Below are 12572 nucleotides of genomic sequence, written 5' to 3' on the forward strand. Positions count from 1 at the left end.
GACTACCTGCTCGGTGCGCTAGGCACTTGAAGGCTTGGACAGGACAGTAAAAGCTCTCAATATCAATGTCCGCACAATACCAGGCAAATGCGACAGTCGGACGTGGATTCCTGAGGTGATTGCGGGGAGTTCAAGATGATGTAGCTGTCGCCGTGCAGAGTCGGGACTCACCGCCCACCAAAGGTGGGATTATCGTTCTTCCCGCAGCTCCAGGCGCTCCCCCAAGGAATCTTTCGCTCTCCACGACAGCTAACGCGCGACGACATTGAAATATTCGACCCTCTTCCCTTTCTCTCCTCGACTGGCTGGTGACTTTGACGTCATCCCCCGTCGCAATTATGTCTGGAGAAAAACGCCCTGCTCCGGAGGCCTTTGGCCACTCCAGCCAGCTCGTGGTCAAGCGAAAGAAGTCCGATGCCGACCTCAACCCTGGTACTGCGGTCGTGAAAAGCTCGTCGCAAAATGGCGCCCTCATTCAATCGGTATGTGATTCTCTGAAGCAACTGATTTATGCAAAATCTGGGCTTGGAAGAATATATCACCAGTCCATCTTGAAGGTCGGGACCAATGGCTAACTTATGCACGTAGATTCCTCGCACCAGTGGACTCGATGCGCCGATCATGGAGCTTACAGGTACGATGCGCTCTTTGGACCGTTGATGCTGTCCATCGCTAACTCGAAGTCATTAGGCCACTCTGGTGAAGTCTTCACAGTTCGATTTGACCCGACAGCTCAACACATTGCATCTGGTTCAATGGACCGATCCATCTGTACGTCGTGATCCTTCTCCCCAGGAACCCTCCAAATATCCAGAAATCTAACTCTTTCCGAACGCAGTGCTGTGGAATACATACGGACAATGTGAAAATTACGGCCAATTGACCAGCCACAAGGGAGCGATCCTCGACCTTCAATGGGCACGCGATTCACGAGCACTCTTCTCTGCCTCTGCCGACATGACACTGGGGAGCTGGGATGTGGAAACGGGAACACGTGTGCGCCGCCACATCGGCCACGAAGAGATTATCAATTGCCTCGACATCAGCAAGCGCGGGCAAGAATTGCTCGTCAGTGGTAGTGACGATGGCTGCATAGGCATTTGGGACCCGCGGCAAAGGGATGCACTGGAATATCTCGAGACCGAGCTCCCCATCACGGCTGTCGCACTCTCCGAGGCCGGAAACGAGATCTACAGCGGCGGCATTGATAACACGATTCATGTCTGGGATCTGCGCAAGAAGGCTGTGGTTTACTCCATGGCTGGGCACACCGATACCATTACCTCGCTCGAAATCTCGCCCGACTCTCAAACTCTTCTGTCTAATTCTCATGACTCTACGGTCCGGACGTGGGACATCCGGCCGTTTGCACCCACCAACCGACTAGTCAGGACTTTCGATGGTGCTCCCGTCGGTCTGGAGAAGAATCTCATCCGCGCCAGCTGGGATCCTAAGGGTGGAAAGATTGCTGCGGGCAGTGGTGACCGAAGTGTGGTCGTCTGGGACGCCAACTCGGGCAAGCTGCTGTACAAACTCCCTGGCCACAAGGGTACAGTCAACGACGTCCGCTTTTCGCCCAACGACGAGCCAATCAGTAAGCTCCCTCTCTCGCCTGAGTATTGTCTAGTTGGACCTCGATGCTAACCTAGTCTGCAGTTGTTTCTTGCTCGTCGGATCGGAACTTGATGCTAGGAGAGCTGGGCAAGTGAAGCGCGATACGTAAAACACTTGTAATGACGGATAAGCGGGCGTTCATTTGATCTACATAACCACATACTCTCTCTCGAGGCTGCCACTACTCTTCCCAGGATCGACAGCTTGCATAGCAGCAAGGACGCCCAATTGTCCGTTGCGAAATGCCTGGGCCATCATGGCGCTACAGCTACGGCTTCGGCTTCGGCTTTGGCTCGCAAGAGCGCATAACCACACCTGGGAAGGCAAGTCCTCGAATGAGATTTTCTTTCATGAGCTGTACACTACAATACTAGTCTCAAATAACTCGGAATGGCTTTTCGGCCTTTGTTACTTCCTTCTTTCCATGATTTTGTGTTTGGTCAGGGTATCTTCTCCTTTTGGACAGTCGTGCCAACTGCCTCGGACAAGGGCGTGCAGTTCTCCCCATTCCTGTCCCATTTTCTTTCTTCTCTCCATCTTTACTTTGCCTACAGTTACTATTTCAATTTTCTTCTCCACCGAGCGTCACGCGTATTCATTCTTCCGATATTGTCACGACCTCAGAACACCTGTTTCCCCGCAGAATCCCGGGCTCTCGACCAGGCGATCACGCAACTGAAAACAGAGGCTCGGTTTTACGTCATACTTTCCTTCATCTTTGGCGTCTTCAACCTTGGGATCGCTACAACCGGTGAGGTAGTCCCCTTTCCGAAGCACTAGCTACATGAGAGCTAATTCACAACGCAGGGGAAATGCTGAGCCAGAGACACCCACTGACGCCGAACTTGGTGCATGCTCTGTTGTTTTGCATCTTCCTCGTTTTCTTTGGGTCGTTTTTTTGGTCCCTGGCGAACTCGTTCCGCTTGTACAGGATCATTTTCCGCTGCGAAAGGACGCGCTGCTCTTGATGCCCCGGCTTTACATCAAGTCCAACGATCAGCATACATTCAACTTGATGGACAAACTGGACAAGCCGATCTTCCTGGTTCCGGAGGACCTTGAGTCCATCCACCCTTGAAGGAGGCGCAAGTCAAGCCGCTCTTGCAAACCTGATGGCCAAAACGGTGAGCCGCGTCATCCAACTGACCAGGATATACCCTTTCGAATGTGCACTTGACTGACTTTTTGACTGGTACCATTCTGGTACCTTGTTCATTCACGCGTCGACTCTAGCGCGGCGTTGATCATGACCAGGCCTGTACAGGCCGAGGAGGGGGAGGCTTCGAAGCCCGAGGGAGCTTGAGTGGCGGCGTTGACAATGAGATTGGGCTGAGGGTGCAGGGTGCTTATAGTTATCAAAGAGTCGGGACATGGCTTGACCCACATTGTTGCGAGGCGAGAAACTTCGTTGTTTGCATTACGACGTATAGTTAGTTGACCAAATTCTTCATCGTGTTGTATCCGTTAGTGGCAGTCTGTTGCTTAGCTTGTACGAGTAAACTGGGGGTACTTCTGTGCCGCTGGCTTGTGGAATTACCTCCTTGAATCTGTTCATGTCTTCACCCAACGCCGACAAATACATACGGAAGTAACCAAAACTTGTATGAACTTCGCATTCCTTCGGTGTCCGTTGTCGACCACCCTGCATCTCCTGCGCTTCCATATCCGCGCCCCGTTCAGGAAACCAATTCAGGATGTTCAAAGCTTCAGAGCAAACAATACAGGGATGAACAGCGCTTCTGTCTACACATCAGGTTCCACATTGTGATAAGGGTTGAGAAGTTCTTGAGCCTCTCGACTGTTTCACAATATTCTATAGCGCAAGCACTGGACGGATTATACAAACACCCAAATATGGCTTAATGACAGGATATTGTCGAAAAGATGCCGGATTCATTGTATCAGAGAAGAATTCCAGAATACAGTGCAAAGAATAGTCCTGGAAATACAGGTTGTGTTTCTTGTTATAAACCCCTGTGCATTCCATCCCACAGCATCCTTGACATAGTATTCGAATTTGGTAAACTCAATTTCGGGATACAGGTCTTTGCCACTCAAAAAGCCAAGGTATTCAGCAATTTCTGGGATATTCTTCCCACGGATTCCTCAGTGACGGAACACCTAAGACACTGCGAAAGTAGACAGTGCACCAGTTTCATTTGAGTTCTTGTTGAGGGTTGCGCGAGCATTTTCAATTCGTGTATTGACTTCCTCGTCGGTGGTTTATCACATCAGAAGAGGTTAGAACACTCAGTCGTCCTTGTCAAGCGCGATCAATAGGAGACAAGTAACTTTTAGATATTTACGCGGGATCCTCTCACCCCTCGGCCTCTCCAGCACCTCATACACTTGGTTCCGTGTGTATATCTCGTTATACACATGGACCCCCTTGTTCAGAGTGCGTGGGTCTGTGATAATCCCCGAGTAATCAGAATAAAAAGAACATAAAAACATAAAGACACCGATGCTAGACTTCGATAGTTTAATAGCATCTTAGGAATTATGAGAAACCATGACATTTGATTTCCGTTATGACTTGTGGATAAGTAGCTGTGGGGATTATCTGATACAGGGCCTGCTTCTGCTGTCAGACCAAACAATGCATTCCACGAAGCTATAAGCTAGATGCCAGTATCATGAAGTCCCTGCATGGAACTAACCCCCGGCCCCGGGGGCAGTAGTCTCATTTTTTTAAGTTGGTTTGGGGGGCTAAGCGTCTTCGCGTCGGGCCGGGCCAGGTTTTCATTCGTTTTGGGGTCTAACGACCTTGGACCTTTTCTTCCAATTATTGTCCTAGACCCTCATACTATCTTTAACTCTCGATGACAATTTAACGACAGTAATAAACAAACATCTGATCTCTAATTTCTGCTTCATATCGACTCAGACATGTTGCCGTGGCCCTTCATGTTTCATGTTTAGCCTCGTGCAAGTGGGGGCAGAGATTTTTTGATGCTTGTACCTGTTTAAGCAACTTAGCGATATGCTTGTCAATATCACTGCCCCATCCAACTTTATAACGGCGACAAGTTTATGCCATAATACTATGATCCTCTGCAGTCCATGCGACAGACCTGAGAAGCAGAGGGGCAAGGAAAAATTTGACAGAATTCCGACCTGTGCGGAAGTAATTAAGACGCTCGGTATCATCCCTATTACCCAATTCAAGCCAAGTCATAGGAAAGATTCGGGGCATTCCTACGGGCTATTATTAATATCTCTATGTGCTGAGGCGCCATGTTTGTCTTTGTTTACCATGCATGCTGGGCCTTAAAAGCCGCAGGTTTGCGAAGTCTGTTAATACATGCAGAACGTTTGGGTCGATCTCACGCTCATAATACGGATGCTCTGTAGCGATTATATATATGTACATGATGACGCTTAAACAATAATTTTTACTCACTATTGACCTTGTATTTCCCTAGAGCTCCTATCTATCTCTATATTCGCTATTTCGTGTTGACTCTGAACAATATCAAACCCTTCAACCGCCTTGGAATCCAAGATGATCTCAAATTTCCTTCGCAGAAGACAATAGACTTATGGAGGGCACTTCCCATGACATGGATAGAAAGAAAGAGTTTCTTCAAGTAAACAGGATAGCTTTATCATGGCACCCCCGGGTGATTGAGGCCATTTTTACTAATCTAATTTGGGTATTCGAAATATTCTTCCCCAGCATAATCACGATCCAAGCATTCTTCCTCGGGGCACTCCGGATCGATGTCTTTTGCATCAGGATACTGCGAATCATCAAATTCAAAAAGATCTTCATCGCAATCAGTCCATAAGTAAGCATCCCAAATTTGCTCATCCGGTGTGAGATATCCATGCTCCTTCATTTGGGCAGTGAGAGCTTCTTCGAACTGAAGTTTTGCTTCTCCTGGTCTGCGGTACTGGTCACGCAATCCATCCTTCAATGCATTTCTAATAGACACCAACTTGTCTACACGACGTTGTTTCGTGTCAATAATAGCCTTGCGCTCGACTGGGGTGTTTCGATGGCACACCACCAAATCCCGGTCAAGAACGCCCTTGAAGTCTTCTGGGGTGGTCCTGCCCAGCACCGAGTCCAGGTCACGAGTAAACAAGGGGCTTCCTCGGCACTCTTTCAAAATATGTTTCTTGAATTCTTTCAAATTGTAAAATTTCAATGATTTGCACTCGGGGTCTGGGCATTCGAATCCTCTTCTGTCCGAATAACGCGCATATGTTTCCAGTTTTAGCCAGCTTATGGCTCTCATTTCGCACAACGCGATACCGATAAGCCAATCACTTCTGAGAAAGTCGTTCAGTAAACCGCATGGGACTTTCTTTGGCGGAAGCATGACTCGCATGGGTGTCCAGGTGTCTTGGATGAGGTTCCAGCTGTGCGCTTTCACCTGCCAAAGTCTGTACCGTAAACCCTCCTCGTCCTCGTTGTCCTCACGTGGGGGCCTCATGGCCACGAAGGGGGTGATATTTGGTGGTGCAAGCTCCACCAGTTCGGAAGTGAACAAGGACGGGTCGCGAATTATAAAGTGCTGCCGTCCTCTCAGCTCACTGCTGCTGCTCAGGACCACATTACGCGCCGAGGGGAATAGCTCTTGTACCCTATCCCAGAATTCACGTCCTGTAATCGCCATCACGTGATAGTCGACGAGGTGAAGAGGAAGTTCCAAATGCGTGATCCGCGATGCGAAATCATGGCAGTGGTAGGTCGGGGAGGCTTTGTAGTCAAAAATTTGGTAGGCATTATCAGGCTGATACCATACATTATCCCCAGACTGCCAGAACAATTTTGAGCATTCGGATCTAGTGTAAAGTGATGTATGCATGAGATGAAAAAGCGTTGGCGTGTCGCAAGATTGAAAGATTATCCGATGAATTTCCAGTGGCAAGTCCATGAACCGAGAGAATCGCTTGGGAGATGTGCACGGTTCAGGGGCCACAAAAAAACTAAATGGAGTAAGTGGTGATGAGTTCCAATCTATGCACAGTTGAGAATCCGTCATGGCCGGTGGTAACAGGCGGCGGCGTGTATATTCTCTTTGCAACTGGGGAATCGGCGGATGGGGTGACGGTGACATTGGTGATGGTTCTAGCGGTGGTGATGAGGGTGATACGGGTATAAGATCATCACGAGAAGGCACAGGTGGTGTTGGGACTTCATTTTTGTACACAGGTCGGGATCCCAAGGCACGCGAATCCGGCGTGGGGTGTGCTGTAATCTCATGTCCAGCCGCCGAGAGAAAGTCCAGGGGAAGCGACATGATGCAGGATCGGATTGGACCAGCTAGGTAAGAAGAGAGATTTGAGATGCCATGAGATATTTGTAATTCTGTACTATCGCCAATGCGTAGGCCTGGGAGTGTCGGTGATGGGGCAGAAATTGGAGGGGCTGACAGTGTTGGGGGCGGAGAAAAACACTACCTAAATGGGGTATGGGGGCCATCCCACGATCTCCATGATCCCTGTCTTTGGACCCCTTGTTGGTTGAAAATAAAACATAGAGGAACCAGAAGCATTTAAAATGACTCTCTTCTTCCTATGCATTATGGCTATAGAGGTAACATTTCCTTCGTGGCTACATTATCTCTCTTCTAACCCGTTGAATACCTGTGGACCACCATTCGAAGCATTCAAGCAAATTTATCACAATCAAAGACCGGACCATGTTTTTGTCTCCTCAACATCAAGAACACCCTCCAATAGAATCTTGTGGCTGCTTGATCCAATCAAGATCCTGTGCTGCCCCTTCTCACACACCCACATGTGCAGTTCTTCGTCCCAATCGGCAGTGCTGAATCGGTCAAGTGAAATCTCGACGCGACGGGTCTCTCCTGGCTGCAAAAAAAACCTTGAAAAAGCCTTTGAGCTCCTTCACCGGTCGTGCGATGGTCGCCATCTTGTCGGGGCTGATGTAGAGCTGCACGGTCTCGGCTCCAGGCAACTTCCCCGAGTTGGACATATTCAGAGTAACTGAAGTGGCGCTGACGCTGAGGTTGGAATAGTCGAAGGTTGTGTACGACAATCCGTAGCTACAGAAGAAAAATTAGTTGCTTGTTGTAACTAGCATGTGGAGAAAAAGGGAAGACTTACCCGAACGGATAAAGCACGTCTTTTCGAATCTTTTCATAGTATCAATAACCGACGTATATGCCCTCACCATAAGTCACTTGCCCTCTGTCACTGCCAAAGTTGAGGTACGTTGGCGTATCTTCAATGCAGCGCTGGAACGAGAGTGGTAGTTTCCCGCTGGGATTGACGGCACCGAAGAGAACATCCGCAAGACCGTTGCCCAGCTCGTTTCCGACATACCAGGTGTGTACATGTGTGTTCACAGTCTCGGCCCAAGGAATCATATTGAACGGAGAACCGCTCTGGGTGACGAGAATAACTTCGGGCGCCGCCTCAACGACAGCTGTGATGAGAGGAGGCAAGGATGATGGAAGGTCCATATTGGGCCGATCGAACCCCTCTGATTCAAAATCGCGGGTCAATCCGACGCAAAGAATTGTAACATCAGCACGCTGAGCGGCTTCAACAGCGCGTTCAATGGCCAGTTCTGTGTCGATAACTTGAATCATCCCCAGACGACCAGCTCCACCCCCAAAGTTCACAACACCAGGCTTCACAAGCTTGGACGAGGCACCACTAATAAACTCGACTTTGAGTTTGTAAACCTGATTCTTGACCAGATCGATTGTGACTTTTTCCTCCAGAGTCCCTTTGCCAAAGAAGAAGTTACCTCCACGCTGTACGGTGGTATTCTCTATGACAAGCTGGTCGTCGATATAATGATTAGCTGAGCCGTAGACAGCCAACCCAAATTCGAAAGAGCCGGTAGCAGGGGCAACTAAATCACTCTCAATATCAGCATAGAAGGTCCTCTCTAACAGGGGGTGAGAGAAGCCTATAAGGTGCCACGAGGACTCCGAGAGAACAGCTTCCATCAATAACCGGACGATTTGGCAAAGAGAAAGGGTCCCGATAAAAGCGCATTCGAAGACCAGGCTCCCCAGTCGGAGTTCGTACATCTGCGGCTGATATCTCTGGCATGAAAGCATAAGCGTTAGCGCCAGGTTGATATAGCACTTCGACTTCCTCCGGCAGCTGATCGACGATTCCTTGGTAGGGTGAAACGGTGTAGTATGGGTGGAGAGACGCAGAGCCTCCACCACAAAAGGCCGCGGTCTTCATATTGGGCCCAATCAATGCAATACTCTTGAAGGGCTTTTTGCCCAAAGGCAACAGTCCTGAATCATTCTTGAGAAGAACCACGCTATCTGCGGCAAGTTTGCGGTTCAATTTGCGGTCTTCTGGGAGATCTCGAGTGCTCTCCTCCGGCGACACCGCGATTTTAATAGCCCTCTGAACGAACTCAAGAACATTACGTACTCGCTCATCAATGGTAGAGCGGGAAACATGGCGGCTAGAAATCGCAAGGTCGGCCAGAATCCCTCTCAGCCTCGAAGGCCCAGGCATTTCCAGATCGAGACCAGCGTTGAGAGACTCTGCAGTGGAGTATGTACCCAACCTGCAAGATCTGGTCAATAATCGAGGTTCTATAATCATTGATTCATTTAAACTTACCAGTCACTCATGATCAAGCCCTTCCAGCCCCATTCCTGCGGAGAAGACCATCTAGCATCTCCTTGCTTTCCGACACGTGCTGCCCGTTGACCTTGTTGTAGTAAGTCATGATGGCTCCAGGATTGGCGTCAGCTATCGAAATTTGGAATGGCAGTAGATGTATCTCCCGCAGTGCTCGCTCGGAGATATTGGCACTGATGCCGACTCGCTCATGTTCTTGGTCATTTGCAACAAAATGTTGAGATAATGAGGGTTTTTCAAAAATACAAGTGGGCAACGAGCCATCTTCGTGCACGACTGCCGCGAACTGGAAAACGCACCTCTTGACGAGATTAAAATCTCGTAGTGTGCTGTAGTTGGCTAAGGCTTGACGACGAAGATCGCCGATCCAAAGTCTTCGATCTCGGCGAGGTCCATCTTCAAAAACAGTTTGCATGCAATCGCTGAGTGTAGAGATGCTGACATGATGGATATCCTCGAGGAGTCGGTCTCCGAAATCAACCATCTCAAGGGCATGATCTTGGCCGATAGCACTGACGCATTCGCAACTGATATCGGAGAACGAGACTTTATATTTTGGAGACGTGTCTATTACTTCAACACGAAGATAGCGGAAATAGTACCGTCGCGGGAGCGTTACAGTCTGAGGACATTCATCGATACTGATAGTCTCATCAGGAAGCCAGGAAATGCTGATCCACGCTTGCACATTCTCCATACCCATTGTGACGTCAAACGGCGATTCTCCGAATGTAAGTCGCAGCCGACACGGGGCATCCATGTGTGCACCCACTGACGAGAGCCGGAATCTGAGATAACCAACCATGTGGATGCCAAAATCGAGAATGAAGTCCGCATCTTTACCCCAGCTGAGTGAAGGGAGGTGGGAAATGGCATGGCCAGTTGCGGAAGGCTGGAGGCCGAAGAATGAGGAGCCTTGAGTAGGTGTGAATGAGATGATCTGCTGAGGAGTTCGAGGCAAGCGATGAAGGGCTGGAAGGAGGTTGTTGAGGATGGTTTCGAAGGATCGATTTCAGGCCGTGGGGTTATTTTGATCGGGATGTTGATCGGCTATCTTGCAGTTTGTCGTGCCGAAACAAGTGTGATGTGAAGCTCTTAACCACAACGAACCCTCTAATTTCGTTCGTCGCTCAAAGCTAAGCTTTAAACTAGGAATTTGACCAACTTGAATATCTCTAGCAGAACCAAGAATTGAGACTGCGACGGAATGGGACACTTTGGGTTTCAATGAGCTCAGGTGGCCCGGCACAAAGACACAGCTCGGCCGTTGCTACACCGATTGGATTGATCAACAGAAGACCTAGTTCCAAAGAGAACAAGTTCAGCAATCACAACTGAATGAATTTAGACTTTGAATTCTCGGTAGGTATTGAGTGGGGTTCGATTTCCCCACAATGTTTCGGGGAACGTACTGTGCTCCATTATATCTGATCGGGGGACCTCCCCGAGAATGCATTGTAATTGACCGAAGGTAAACACTATTACAACATCACTATCCTCAACCTTCTTCGTTTTTTCCGTCTCTGCCCTAGTACTGGCAGAGGCTAGATGTCTGACTATGATTTATTATGGCTCAATCGTGTCTACACTGGGACTCTCTCGGGCTTAGAGTATCCCGTACAGGTTTAATATCGTCAATGGCTCAGGGAACCGGCATCGGGTTTTTCCTCGATCAAAATTAGTCTATAAAAACCTTAAATCACACATTGATTGGCTGGACCTGGTTACATTGATTGGCCGGGCCTGGTTCCCACAGGCTGTGGGCTAGGCCGCTAGTCTACGATTAGGTTGTGACAAGGTCTATGGGAATCGTGTAGCTTTCAAATTTTCGCTTCGTTATCCAACTACATGAAATCGAACAACAATTTCAACAAGGAATAGACGTTGACTCGTGAATGAACGACGCTGAACAGTGAGGTCAGAGCCTCAGATCGGTGGTTTGACTCGTGGAGGGTATCTTGCCAGAGGATCGCGAATGTCGAGCTTCGTCGTAACATTCACGCACGAAACCAAGGCATACAAGGATAGGGACTCGCATTAGATGGCCCCATAGCACCCTATACCCCAACTAAAGCCGGTTTATACCTCCGTATCAGGCCGCCACTAAATGTTAGTTGATCTGAACCAACCCCGTGGGGAATCCAGGTTAAGTTCCTAACCGCTATCATACTTCCTCCGCAACAGATATTTAAAGCCTTGTCCTCGACTCCAGATATACACGATATTCTTTCAGCGCAAGACAGAATCCAAATCACAATATCTCAATATCAGGGTGGCTTCTGTCCAGTCGAAAATTCAGTCTGAGCACCTTGACTCTCCGAACACATTCGATGAAGACCATGTCGAGCAAGCAATCAAGCCGAGCGACACAGCTGCTGATGCCGCCGCCAAGGATCAAGCAGCCTCGGTTTATGAGAACACGTCTCTATGGCAGACAGTTAAGCTGTGCGAGGTCGCCATTATCACCTGCTTTGCGGCCGCTTTTAGTGCTGCTACTGATGGGTATCAGATTGGGTATGTCTACGCTTAGATCTCCGTAGCTCTAGTCCTTGGTCGAATCTGTTACTAATAGAGGTTGCCAGTATGAATGGGAACATCATCGCCAACCAAGGCTTTGTGAAGCAATTCGCGACGGACGTCAATGCCAAAAGCACCCCTTACCTTGGGGCCCCGGTCTTGGCAGGTTGGAGCTCCATCATGTCAGTCGGCCAAATTATAGGCATGGTCACGATTCCTTTCATCTCCAGCAGGTTTGGTCGAAAAATCGCCATGTTTACCTACTGGCTTATTTCGACGTCCAGTGTTCTGGCAGAAAGCCTGGCGAGATCAAGGCCAGTCTGGCTCATCGCTAAACTTTTGGCCGGAACCGGTGTTGGCTGTCTTCAGTCAACCTTGCCTGTCTACATATCGTAATGCGCCCCAACTCGTATTCGTGGTGGTCTTTTGATGTGCTACAGTCCATGGTGGAGTATCGGGTCTTTCTTCGCCTATATTGTCCTCAACATAATGGCCAAAGAAAGGCCCCTGACTCGGCTGGCACCAGTCTATACTCAGTGGGTTCAGATTGGCATCATGATCATTATCTATGTGTTTCTCCCAGAGTCCCCTGCCTGGTGTGCCACGCGCGGTGACGGCGAACGGGTAAAGAAAGAATTGCTGAAATTGAATCGGGGTGTGAAGGACTACAACCTGGAACAACAATACGAGTTGCTCATCCTGACAGTCGAGCATGAAAAGCAAGGGGCCGTAGAATAGAAGAGACAGCAGTGGTATGCTATCTTCCGAGGAACCGATGGCCTTCGGACTGCTATATCTCTCCGACCGAACCTGACACAGCAATTTATCGGACTTACTCTCTTGCG

At 49.0% G+C, this 12572-nt stretch overlaps 5 protein-coding genes across 5 annotated transcripts; 3 read left to right on the forward strand and 2 right to left on the reverse strand.

The window, feature by feature from the left end:
• Window positions 1-65: 65 nt before the first annotated feature.
• Window positions 66-312, forward strand: N7473_006838 (uncharacterized protein; the record flags this gene model as incomplete). Its single annotated transcript, XM_057152778.1, has 2 exons — window positions 66-115; window positions 159-312. The coding sequence occupies 2 exons, from the start codon at window positions 66-68 to the stop codon at window positions 310-312; spliced, it is 204 nt and encodes a 67-aa protein (XP_057007116.1).
• A 26-nt stretch (window positions 313-338) lies between these two features.
• On the forward strand, window positions 339-1709 carry N7473_006839 (WD40 repeat domain-containing protein; the record flags this gene model as incomplete). Its single annotated transcript, XM_057152779.1, has 5 exons — window positions 339-482; window positions 589-634; window positions 691-771; window positions 839-1594; window positions 1657-1709. The coding sequence occupies 5 exons, from the start codon at window positions 339-341 to the stop codon at window positions 1707-1709; spliced, it is 1080 nt and encodes a 359-aa protein (XP_057007117.1).
• Window positions 1710-5261: 3552 nt separating this feature from the next.
• Window positions 5262-6866, reverse strand: N7473_006840 (uncharacterized protein; the record flags this gene model as incomplete). The annotated part of the gene is made up of 1 exon (XM_057152780.1): window positions 5262-6866. The coding sequence occupies one exon, from the start codon at window positions 6864-6866 to the stop codon at window positions 5262-5264; it is 1605 nt and encodes a 534-aa protein (XP_057007118.1).
• A 539-nt stretch (window positions 6867-7405) lies between these two features.
• N7473_006841 (glycoside hydrolase family 3 protein) lies at window positions 7406-9970 on the reverse strand (the record flags this gene model as incomplete). Its single annotated transcript, XM_057152781.1, has 6 exons — window positions 7406-7634; window positions 7696-7714; window positions 7763-8648; window positions 8692-9133; window positions 9190-9224; window positions 9281-9970. 6 exons carry the CDS (start codon window positions 9968-9970, stop codon window positions 7406-7408), a joined length of 2301 nt encoding a protein of 766 aa, XP_057007119.1.
• Window positions 9971-11185: 1215 nt separating this feature from the next.
• On the forward strand, window positions 11186-12465 carry N7473_006842 (putative maltose permease (MalP); the record flags this gene model as incomplete). The annotated part of the gene is made up of 4 exons (XM_057152782.1): window positions 11186-11200; window positions 11444-11724; window positions 11793-12119; window positions 12168-12465. 4 exons carry the CDS (start codon window positions 11186-11188, stop codon window positions 12463-12465), a joined length of 921 nt encoding a protein of 306 aa, XP_057007120.1.
• Window positions 12466-12572: the final 107 nt, after the last annotated feature.

Source organism: Penicillium subrubescens, assembly GCF_028828155.1.
Source record: "Penicillium subrubescens strain IBT 31985 chromosome Unknown utg000005l_segment0_segment0, whole genome shotgun sequence".
NCBI lineage: Eukaryota > Fungi > Ascomycota > Eurotiomycetes > Eurotiales > Aspergillaceae > Penicillium > Penicillium subrubescens.